Genomic DNA, 13,033 nt, shown 5'->3' with positions numbered 1-13,033 from the left:
CTAAGATTTAATATACTTAACATATTTATTGTTCACCTGGGTAGTCATTCCAAACCTTCCTTTATTGCTTTTGGTAAGGAGACTGAACAGTGCATCAAATCCATCTATGATTCAAAAGATAAGGAGGCTGCTAAAACCATTCAGTTATGCTCTATTTTTAATGTATTTATTTGATACCCCCCCCCGCCGCCTAATGACCCTGTCTACTATTTTGTCTTCTGTATTAATGACTTTATTTGTGTGTTTTTACTGTTTGTATCGTTAAGGTTTAAATAATGTGCTTCACTACGTCACCAGACACATCAAAATGCTGTCTGAAGCAAACACTGAATCACTCCCGTAGTGAACCACCTGACTCTGCTTTGACAGAGCCAATCCAGTGTTGACAGGTTTGAAACCTGGCGTCTGAGTATCTCTTATAAAAGTGAAGCCAAACCATGGCAACACCGTGGGTTAGTTGTCTGTGTTTGGATTGGCGTTATTGTTGAGGAGAGTGGTTTGAGTTTATTTCAGTGGTGTGATGGAGCCAGCGAGAAAGAGAAGTCGTTCCTAAGTTTGGGAACACTTTAAACTTATTTCCCCGAATAAGGCTAGTTCTTTGACATTTCTGCATACAAATAGCCTATGTACTGAATGATATGGAGAAAGACAGAAACTTCAAAAAACCTCATTAAATTATACAAGTATAACCAGTTACACAAGCACGTCCTTTTCAACATAAAAATCCAGTCCCACCAGTTTACAAGTTACAGAGTTCTGCTTCATGATACATGATACTGCCCTGCTAAAAAAAAATAAAATAAAATAAAAACCAGTAGAATTTCTGTGATGGTTTCTAACTTTTTTTAAGCTGGTCTGATCTTCTGTCCTTGTCTGTTTATGTGTCAGAATATGTGATTGTGTGACATCATAGGCTATAGGCTTATTTAAAAAAGAAAATGGTAGTAAATGGACTTAAACTTCCACAAACCTGTAGAGTGAGTTCAAACATTCCGACACGCAAAGTGAAGCATTCACGGACTAAAAAAATAAATTGAAGCTTCATTTCTCGTTGATCACGTGTTTCTCTGTATATCACGGCACTTCATGAGAGATTGCGCTGCGAATACGCGCTTTGAAGATTCAGTGTCTATAGCAACTGTTGACACCTAAACCTGTCGCTCACTGGATTTGATTTCATCTATGATTCAGAAAACATGTCTACAGATGTCAATTTAGCACAATGCCTGCAAATCTAATAACACTCGCGGACATTTATGTGTTTAATCCACAATCCATCGAGACCAGCAAGAGATTCTGAGAACGACGCGCGCGGACTGACAACAAGCGTTACTGAGTTTAAAATACTGATAAATTCTCTTCTTAGTGGACAAGACTGCAAGTAAGTTTATTACATTTCTCCATTACAGTCATTTGTAATTATTAGGAACTTCATATTGTATATTGCGATTTAAATGTGAAGTTACAGAAGGTGAATCTGCCAGAAATTATCTTTTGAAGTAAAAAGACAAAAAGTTTTATTGAGAAATGTTTATTCAACACGAATATGTTTATAAAAAGTTTTCTCCCATTTCCTCTTCCGTGTTAGGCTGTTGTTTGTGTGATGTAAAATGGAAAGTATTTTTGAAGCAGACATTTACAGCTAGACAGACAGATGAAGCTTAACGTCAATCAACTGTATTACTAGGCTACTAATCACAATTGCTATATGAACGGATATATATATATATATATATATATATATATATATATATATAGCCTATATATATAGCCCATATATAGCTATATATAGCTATATATAGCCTATATATATAGGCTATATATATATATAGCAATTGTGATTAGTAGCCTAATAATACAGTATGTCTATTATTATTCTAGTTACTTCCATTTCGGAAAAACTTAAATTAAATTAGATTTATTCCAACGCAAAGCAAAAGGTATAAGGTCAAGAAAAAGGTGGATTGAATAAGGGGAGCAGAACTCTGCCTATTTTTTCAGCTCAGAAAGATATCATGGACAATGAAATTTAATCCAGCAACTTAAAGGCAAGGTTGGTAGAATTCCCCAAAAATACTTTTTTTCCAAATTTGTGTAAACTGTCTTTATATATCAATGCATAATTAAAATGTAAGTACTCTGGAAAGGAAATTATAAAAATCGAGTGTCTGTAGTCCTCTCAGGACTGCAATAAAGACAGCTCATTATCCCATTAACTCCCACCCCCTCCCTTCTCGGCTCCTTCCAAAGCCACGCCCCCAAAAACACATGAACGTGTGATGCTGATTGCTCCGCTGGAGGAGGCGTTTACATAAAGACAGCATATGCAAAATGCAACATAAGACATAGGTAAACATGTGTAGAGCATAGAACAACAAACCAAACGTGAAAAAAACGGAGCAGACGAGTTCACGGTGAATATAGGAACAAAGTTTAGGCAGAGGGTAAAACTAGGTATAAAAATAGATCCCCTAAACTTTTTAACCTAAAGTTAGATTTGGCGACTTTAAACAAAACAGCTTTCAACTGCAGATATGACTATTGATTATTTATAGTCTCAACCCTGGCTCACTAACTGTAAAGTTATACCTGTCGACACCAAATTTACACTGTCATAGCTAAGCCAGTGTAACGTTAGTTATGCTACGTAACATTAGGTAGCTATATTAGGTAGCTACGTGTGCTAGTGATACGTGTTTCATGGAAAAATAAATGCCATCAAAATGAAAACAGCAAAATGACCTGTCCAGCAGAAATAAAGCCATCATGGATTCACTTTTCAGCCCCTTGAGATCCCTCAGTTGTCGCCACCACTGGAAAGCCACGCCGATATAGATACCGTCGGTTGGTCTGGGAACGCCCCCGGGAACGCCCCGTCACGTGGTGTGAATTTAGCCCGTGGGGGAAAACATTGCCTCGGCACTCATTGAAATACATGGGACAATCATGCCGAAGAGTTGCGGTGTCGTTTTCTGTACCACCAATAAACAAACAAATTATAAATTGAAGTTCTACAGCCTTTCTTACATATATACAGAACCGGATAGGAGGACAAAATGGCAAAATTAATCATATCTTATTAGATTACTGTGTGAGTAGAGGTCCCTGTGTGATAGTAGTAGATGTTTAACTCGTATTAGGCAGTGGGCCAGATTTGTCTGACGTTACATCCCTTACGGAAAAGAACTATAGTAATCCTATGGCTATTAATATTCTATAGTAGTGTATAATACTTCTGTGATGTTCTTTAATACCTCTATACTTCTAGGCTATGTCCCAAAATACTATAGTATTCCTATAGGAATATTAACGTTACTATAATATTTTGTCCTAAAATACAACAAGATTCCTTTAGTTGTTTTTTATAAGGGATATGTCTCTCAGTCACATTAGCGTTATCAGCTGAAGGTTATCAGACTGCAGTCTGTGAGAATTCGGATAACGGTCAGCAAAGTCCCTCTGCAACTTCGTAGCGACTACTAATGATCACCGTTTTACAAAAGGATTAATAGTTTGGAGTGAAGCATACGTACAATTGGTAAGTGACATGGTTTTATGGACTTAGTAACTTATACGCAAGTTGATTGAGTAATAGGCTTGTGTTGCCGTTAGCTTCCGCGATGTCTTACCTGAAGATTCAACCAGATATAATAGTCTGGAAACGACACCTCTGGCCATTTGGTTGGGTCATTGACCCAGTTTTTAATTAAATAAGGGCAATCATAACCTATTACAGTTAATTTTGCAATGTACCGTTGCCGGTCGGCTGGCATAAATGACTCGCAATATGACATTTTTGTCATTCAAATACATAGGATGGCCGCGCTGCTTTCCCCCACGCCGACCACGCCCCCCAACTATGACGCGTTGCCGACTGTATCTATTGACTCTCGTTTTATTTTTTGATTTATCCAAAGACTTTTTGTTCATAGCCTTTTCAAAAACTATCTTCCTTTTTTAACTTGTATGACTTCACTGCCTCTACATGCAGGTACTGAGAATTTTGATTATTCTTTCTCTGCCATAGTTGTTGTTACTAACTGCCTCTTCAAACGGGTGCACGCATTTGGGCTGCTCCGGTATCAGCAAAGGCGGTATCCATGGTAGCGAGGGAGAGTGACAATCTCCCCAGCCAATCATTTCTTTCGTCCCTGATGGAATAATGAGCTGTGTTTATTGCAGTCCTGAGAGGACTACATACACTCAATTTTTATAATTTCTTTTCCAGAGTACTTACATTTTAATTATGCATTGATATATAAAGACAGTTTGAACAAATTTGGAAAAAAAGTATTTTTGGGGAATTCTACCAACCTTGCCTTTAATATTAGCGATACTGTAACTGATAATCTGAAGAGTATAGCTGTTTTCTGTGCGGTCTTGTGGCGAGAGGCGACGCTAAACAACAAATGACCAACAGAACTGATCGCGCGCACTCTGTTTCTGGCGCACTTCAAGCACTCGCTGGGCGGGGGGAGATTGATGCACCGGACCGGAGTCGGGGGACTTGGTTAAGATTTTGTGGAGCTGTTTTGCTTTATTTTGTAGTATTTCGAATTAATGGTTTTAAAATAGTATTAGCAAAAAAAAAAAAAGTTCACTCGTTCACTCATTTTGGCGCCCCCCTGAGTGGTAGCGCCCTTAGCATTTGCCTATACCGCCTATGCCACGGGCCGGCCCTGCGCCGCATCCAATGTAGACAACATTGCTTTCGTTTGAGGGCGCTTACACTCAAGCACTCCCTTAGAAACGGGCCTGGCAGCCATCTAGACAGGGTGAAAGTTTCCTCATTGTGACGGATGGCCGAATTTTCATGACACATTTAAATTAGCATTATAGTCTGCTGCGATAGATAGGAAGAAGAGGATACAATGGGATAAAGACAGAGGTAAAGTGATGTAATGAATGAACAGTTTATCTAATTGCATAGTATTAAGATGCTATAATTTAATGGCAGTTATTTGTATACCTTATAACTTTATGTTAACTGTAAGTTAGTTCTGAGTTCTTCTTTTGTAACAAACACGTCAGTCTTTTTTAGATGCATACTATCACTTTTATTATTTAATGTTTTACTATACAGTTGGGAGATATGGCATTTTTTATTTATTTGCCAAAATTAATAACGATATTTATAGGCTACAGGTTTATTAAAAGTAGCTAATGTTTCATGTAACATTCACATTAAAGACATTTAGCAATTTCATTCATGTTGAAAACATGAAACGTGCCATAATTTAGTGGAAGATTGCTGCCATCAACTCCCAAACAAACACTTTTGCTTGTGCTCAATGAATAGTTTGTGGATGAATTACATTTGGAACATGACATCACTGTTTTGCGGCTATATATAAATGAAAAAATAAATAAATAAAATACAATAAAATAAACCTTCACTGAACATACTTAAGGCTTGATTATGACACTATTTTCTTCTAGATCTGCTGTACAGGCGAAAAAAACTTTGTTGGATTATTTTCCTGTTATCACTGTAAGGCTGCTTGAAATATCTGTATTGTAGGCTAAAAAGCGCTATATAAAAATAAAGGGGGACTTGACTTGAATGCTAGCTAGACGTAATGCTCTTGCTATATATATATATATATATATATATATATATATATATATATATATATATATATATATATGACTAAATAATCAACAACACAAATGATGGGGTGAAGTGGGCTGTAATGCATGGGGCGCCAGGTAAAATCTTGCCTAGGGCAGCAAATTGGTCAGGGCCGGCCCTGTTTGAAAGAATATATCTAATTAATCTATTGATCATTTTAGGGAAATATCATATTCACAAAGCCAAATTTAGTAATTCCAAACCTTCCTTTATTGCTTTTGGTAAGGAGACTGAACAGTACATCAAATCCATCTATGATTCAAAAGATAAGGAGGCTGCTAAAACCATTCAGTTATGCTCTATATTTAATGCATTTATTTGATACCCCCCCTGGCTAATGTTCCTGTCTAATATTTTGTCTTCTGTATTAATGACTTTGGGTGTTTTTACTGTTTATATCGTTAAGATAAAAAGAGCTATTTTTGCATATGTACTGAAGGATATGGAGAAAGACAGAAACGTCAAAAACCCTCATTACATTATACAAGTATAACCAGTTACACAAGCACGTCCTTTTCAACATAAAAAAAACAGTCCCACCAGTTTACAAGTTACAGAGTTCTGCTTCCCACAGATAAACAAGATAAAGCGTTCACACATGATACTGCCCTGCTAAAAAAACAACAACAACAACAAAAAACATTCGATTTTCTGTGATGGTTTCTAACTTTTTTTAAGCTGGTCTGATCTTCTGTCCTTGTCTGTTTATGTGTCAGAATATGTGATTGTGTGACATCATAGGCTATCAAGTTTCAAGTTTCAAGTTTGTGTTTATTTATATAGCACATTTAAAAACAGCAAACAAGGCTGACCAAAGTGCTGAACAATACACATGATGAAGAGAAAAAAGAAAAGACAGAAAATACAAGGACAAACCACACATTCATAACAAAAACTCACAATGAGCTAAAAGCTAAAGAAAAAAAATATGTTTTAAGAGAGGATTTAAAAACAGTTAAAGATTGAGAAGCTCTGATATAAACTGGAAGGCTGTTCCAGAGCCTAGGGCCAGCAACAGCGAAGGCTCTGTCCCCTCTGTTCTTTAGCCGTGATCGGGGGACAGACAGTAGACTCTGATCACCAGACCTCAGGGATCGTGTGGGGTTGTGTGGGCAGAGTAGCTCAGACAGATAGCTTGGTGCAAAGTTATTTACGGATTTAAAAACAAATAAAAGAATTTTATACTCGATTCTAAAATGCACAGGTAGCCAGTGTAGAGATTTTAAGATAGGTGAAACATGATCAAATTTGCGTTTTCTTTTGAGGAACTTTGCAGCAGCATTCTGAACTAGTTGGAGACGAGCAATAAAGTGTTTGGGTATGCCAAAGTAGAGAGAATTGCAATAATCCAACCGTGATGTAATGAGCGCATGAATGGCAATCTCTAGTGTTTTCTCAGAAAGGGAAGATTTAATTTTAGAGAGAAGGCGTAACTGAAAAAAGCAAGCACTAATCACCGTATTTATTTGTTTTTCAAATTTGAGGTTTGGATCCCAGAGAACGCCAAGGTTCTTGATGCAAGATGACTTTCGATCCAGATAGTTCAGATCAATGTTGCTGCTATCATAGTTGTCATGGGGGCCAAAGACTATAACCTCGGTCTTGGATTCATTCAGGAACAAAAAATTTTGAGAAAACCACATTTTTACTTCCTCTAGGCATGCAAAAAGAGATTTTAGAGCAGTCTCTTTGTTGCGTTTCAGAGGGAAATAAATTTGTGTATCATCTGCATAGCAGTGAAATAATACACCATGCTTTCTGAAAATGGAGCCAAGAGGAAGCAAATAAATGGAAAAAAGAATGGGTGCGAGGATAGACCCCTGCGGCACTCCACATGAGAGTTGGGCTGGTGAGGAAGAATAATTACCCAGTTTGACGGAGAAAGTTCTATTTGTTAGATAAGATCTAAACCAGCTGAGGACAGTTCCCTGGATGCCCACAGAGGACTCCAGTCGGGACAGCAAAGTTTTATGATCAACTGTATCAAAGGCCGAGGTTAAGTCTAGCAGTATTAGGATCACAGAGTCACCAGCATCAGTTGCTAACAGAATATCATTAGAAACCCTTAAAAGAGCAGACTCTGTGCTGTGCAGAGGCTTAAAACCAGACTGGAAAGTTTCAAGAATTTGATTTGTGCTAAGATGAGATTGGAGTTGATTGAATACCGTTTTCTCCAGTACTTTTGTAATAAAAGGAAGGGTCGAAATAGGTCGAAAATTATTGAAATCCCTAACATCGAGTGAAGGTTTCTTGAGGAGAGGTGTAACGGTCGCTTGTTTTAGTGTATCAGGGATAGTCCCTGTGCTCAAGAATTTATTCATCAGAGACACCAAACATGTACCAACCGAATCAAAAGTTTGTTTCAAGATACGAGGAGAAAGAACATCAAGAGAGCAGAAGGAAGGTTTCAAATGGACAACAATTTCTCTGAGAGATAGAAGAGAAACAGGTTCAAAGACACTCCAAATGGGTGAAGAACAGTCCAGTTCAGGCAGGACATTAGCAGATGATTGCAACTGGGATCTGAGAGAAGTGATCTTCTCACAGAAAAACCTTGAGAAACCTTCACATAATGATACTGAAGGATTTGAAATCACAGTTATAGGAGGATTGAGAGCAGACTTTAACACAGAAAATAAGGCTTTTGAGCTATGATGATTTTTTAAAATTAAATTAGAAAAATACTTAGACTTAGCAGATTTCATAGCTTTTTGAAAAGCACTGAGGGAATTTTTCAGCATTTCATAAGAAATTTGTAGCTTATCATTTTTCCATTTACGTTCAGCTCTTCTACAAGCTCGCCTCAGAGAGCGGATGGTATCATTGAGCCATAGTTCAGACTTAGGTTTTGACTTTTTAACTTTTAAAGGAGCAGTGGTATTTAAAACCTCAGAGCATACAGTATTAAACAGACTAAGATGTTCTTCAGCATCCACGTCAGGTAGGGGTGACTCCATGGATAGAGACAGACACAACTCATTAAAAGAGTTAGAGAATTCCTCATGGAAACAGGGTGAAAAGGAACGAGTCCATTGTGCAATAGATGAAATGTGCGATCTTGTAGGAGGAAGGGACATAGAAAACATTATAGGCTTATTTAAAAAAGAAAATGGTAGTAAATGGACTTAAACTTCCACAAACCTGTAGAGTGAGTTCAAACATTCCGACACGCAAAGTGAAGCATTCACGGACTAAAAAAATAAATTGAAGCTTCATTTCTCGTTGATCACGTGTTTCTCTGTAAATATCATTACGCGGACAGGTGTCGTGCCAAGGTACCTATCATAACATTTGTCAGGAAACATGAAATGTGTCCATATTCACTGCTGTTATTAGATGATGTACAGTATTCACAAAATAAAACACTTGATGATAGGGCAGCGTCTGTAGATTTTGGAGGGGGATACATAGCCTATTTGGCAGATTGAAAATACGGTCTGAAAAAATCTGTATCCCACTATAACTTTTGTCAGGAAACATGAAATGTGTTCATATTGCTGTTATTACACATGATGTACAGTATTCACAAAATAAAAAAAACTTGATGATAGGCAAGCATCTGTAAAATCGTTTTTTTTGTGTGTGTGTGTGTGCCATGACCAGCCTGTTTAAGTGCAATGCATTATTGAATAATTTTGATAATAATTCACTATAGAAGAGGAGGGGGGATAGCACAAGCCTATTTGATGTAATATTTACATCTGGAAGACATATTTTTAAGAGTGTTTGCTCATCTGCAATACGTCTAGGACGTCTCCTGTCAGATGTCAAATAGACGTTTAGAAGATGTCAGTTTAACGTGCATTCTAAATCATTACATCTTAAAGGCATCTTCTAAACGTCTTTTTGACATCTGACAGGAGACGTCCTATAGACGTATTGCAGATGAGCAAACACTCTTAAAAAATACGTCTTCCAGATGTAAATATTACATCAAATACACTTGTGCTATCTGTTTGCTTGTGAAACGATAGGGTCGTCTTGGTTTTTCAGAAACTTTAGACATTCTCGTGAGAATTGATCAATTCAGTGCATGAAGTTCGATTGTTAGTCCACAAAAGAATAAAATAATTTGTTTTTGATGGGCCACATCATAGCTGTCTTTGGTAAACCTCATCGATAAAACAACAACAACAGTAAAATGATAACTTAGACAATTCACGTGTTATAGTTTAATTCTCCTTGGACAAAGCAATGACTCACCTCCTGCTGAATGCGAGCGTGTTCCCGCGACCGGGGATAATTCCTTTACCTTGGCATGACACCTCCCTAGTGAAAAAAGTATACTTTATTGAATTTGAAATATATTCTCTTTTTCAATAGTACATTGCAAATATACAAACGAAAAATGTACTATATTTAAATACACTAAAAGTATATTAGCATCTTTATTACTCTCTGTGTTGTTTGACCGTGAGACTGATGCGTCAACAGCTAAAAATGAATATGCCAAGAACGGCTAAAGATGACTCATCTCTATCGTCCACTCTTTTCTTTTGAATGCAATGCAAGCTGAAACATAATTCAACAGGTTATGGGCCCAGGAGTCGTTCGGAAGATAAGTTTGTTTACCACCGTTTAGAAAGTCGCAACGGACTGCGTGCTAACGGGCTACTAAATAGGACGCAAACATGATGGAACAAAGAAGGACGAACAGGCTGCCTCGATTGACATTCGATGGAGGTGAGACTAAGTATGAGCTTTGGGAGACCAAAATGTTGGGACATTTCCGTTTATCAGGGCTAAAGAACACGGTGCTGAGAGAACCGGTGTCAGAAGCCGAGTGGAAAAACGCTGACGCATATGCAGAGTTGATTTTACTACTCGATGACAAAAGCCTCTCATTAGTTATGAGGGATGCGCCCAACGATGGAAGAAAAGCTCTGGCAATATTGAGAGAGTATTATGCAGGGAAGGGAAAGCCCCGTATAATCAACATGACATCATGACTTTTGCGTAAACATACACACCACTTTCGAGTCAGGTGGCGTGTTATCTCTACGCATTTTGAGCTATCTGCGTGTATCCGCGTGTATGCGTGTATGTCTACGCCATTAACGTCCGCGTCATTCCGCGTCTCCGTACACGCAGTCAAATGTCTAGTCATAAATGCCATTAACCCCAGTGACGGTTAAGTTTAGGGATGGGGTTGAGGTAAGTCATATCTTTTTTTTACCTAGGATGGTAAGGTAACAGTCATAAATGCCATTAACCCCAGTGACGGTTAGGTTTAGGGACAAGGTTGAGGTAAGTCATATATTTATATAACGTTAAGTCAAAGGTGTTCATAACACGCTGAAAGGCGATTATGCGTCTTGATAGCACGCCAAAAATGGAAATACGAATTGGCGTGGCATACACACGCTACTTCATGAGATCAGTCTGGTATAATCAACTTGTACACCACATTGACATCGCTTCTGAAGGCAAACGATGAAAGTGTAATGGACCATATTATCAGAGCTGAAACTGCCATTACAGCACTGCGGAACGCGGGTGAAACATTAGGAGATGGATTGCTAGTTGCTATGGTATTAAAGGGATTGCCTGAGAGTTTTAAACCATTCGCAATACATGTGGCCCACACAGACGATACAATCATGTTTGCAGAATTCAAGACTAAGCTACGTAATTTTGAAGAGACAGAGAAGATAAAAGCAGCTGAGTCGAGCGACAGTGTGATGAAGACTCAAGAGAAAACCCGACAGCGGCCCACCAAGACGAACGCACGTGGCTGGATCAAGGACGACTCAGAGATGGTGTGCTTCAAGTGTGGCACCAAAGGCCACAGAGCGAAAGGATGTCGACAGAAAACATGGTGTAGTTTCTGCAGAAGTGACACACATAAAGACGCCACATGTAGACGTAAGGACAAAAAGGATGATGTGAGAAAGGCCTCAGAAGAAGCAGAGGACTACGTGTTCAAGATGAGAGAAGGATGGACCAGTATCCAGCGGCAGCCGATATGTAGCATCCAGGAGAGGGGTCTGATGGTGGACACGGTAGCTACCTCTCATATCATCACGGACATTAGCATGTTCAAGAGTTTTGACTGCACATTCAGGCCAGAAACGCACAGTGTTGAGCTGGCAGACGGCACCCGATGTAGCGGGATCGCTCAGCGAAGGGGAAATGCTAAGGTTTCCCTCATTGACAGCAGAGGACAACGACGCAAGGCAGTGCTGAAAGTACCGTCGTACCCCCAGAGCATCTTCTCAGTGAAGGCAGCCACCACAAGTGGGGCTACGGTTGTCTTTAAAGAAAATAAAGACGTCCTAATAACCAGAGACGGTACCAGATTTAACATTCACGTGTATGGTAGGCTGTATTATTTGCATACTGAAGCTGAGCCTAATGATAAGTGTAATGCATGTCACGACATACAAACATGGCACGAGATTTTATGGCACTGTAACTATGACGATGTTCTTAGGTTGCAAAATGTTTTGGAAGGTATGCAAATCAAGGGTAAAATAGGCCGACCTGAACAAGAGTATGAGGTGTGTATTCAGGGAAAATTTGCCCAAACCAGAAATAGGGATCCTTATACCAGAGCAAAAGCTTCCTTACAGATGGTACACACAGATCTCGCAGGTCCAGTAGCCACAGTCGATAGATGGGTACAAATATGTGCAGTCATTTACTGACAATTACTCCAGTGCAGTATTTGTATATTTTCTTAAGAAGAAAAGTGATACAGTACAGGCTACAGAAAAGTTCCAAGCAGATGTATCCCCTTACGGGACAGTGAGATACATCAGATCTGACAATGGAACAGAGTTTACGTGTGGTGATTTCCAAGCTCTGTTAAGGAAAAACAAAATTAGACATGAAACATCAGCTCCGTATTCGCGACACCAGAACAGAACTGCTGAGAGAGGTTTGCGTACTCTTTTTGAGATTGGTAGATGCATGATACTCGAAAGTGCATTACCAAAGCAGCTATGGAACTATGCAGTACAAACAGCAGCAATAGTACGCAATAGGGGCCTCATGTATAAACGTTGCGTACGCACAAAATGGGCATAGAAATATGCGTACGCATTTTTCCACGCGCACATCGGGATTTATAAAAAATAAACTTGGAGTAAATAAGTGCGCACCGTAAGGATGCTCTTGACCGTGCGTACGCACTCTTTTAGAAGATTATGGGTTTTGGCGACACCGATGGTGAGCTGGAGTCAAATGTATTTTTGCTTACTAGCCTATTAGACAGAGAATCTAAAGAAAATTATACATCTACAGAAAGATAATACAAATATAATTTCACAAACCTATCATCACTTGAAGCAAACATCCATCCCTTCTTGAATGACCGCGCCAGCACGCGCGTTGGACCGTTTGAAACTGACGCACATATAGCCTATAATCTAACGGCAGATGGAGTAAAACCGTAAATCT

At 38.8% G+C, this 13,033-nt stretch overlaps 1 protein-coding gene across 1 annotated transcript in view; it reads left to right on the top strand.

Moving 5' to 3' along the window:
- Positions 1–1,100: 1,100 nt before the first annotated feature.
- LOC120461568 (uncharacterized) overlaps positions 1,101–13,033 on the top strand; it is a 122,631-nt gene continuing 110,698 nt past the window's right edge. The window contains exon 1 of the mRNA XM_089118652.1: positions 1,101–1,381. Coding sequence (XP_088974778.1) covers positions 1,257–1,381 — 125 coding nt within the window. The 5' untranslated portion in view covers positions 1,101–1,256. The remainder of the gene's footprint in view (positions 1,382–13,033) is intronic.

This window comes from Pimephales promelas, chromosome 2 (assembly GCF_988280905.1).
Source record: "Pimephales promelas chromosome 2, fPimPro1.hap1.1, whole genome shotgun sequence".
NCBI lineage: Eukaryota > Metazoa > Chordata > Actinopteri > Cypriniformes > Leuciscidae > Pimephales > Pimephales promelas.
This window is presented reverse-complemented; position numbering and strand designations above follow the sequence as displayed.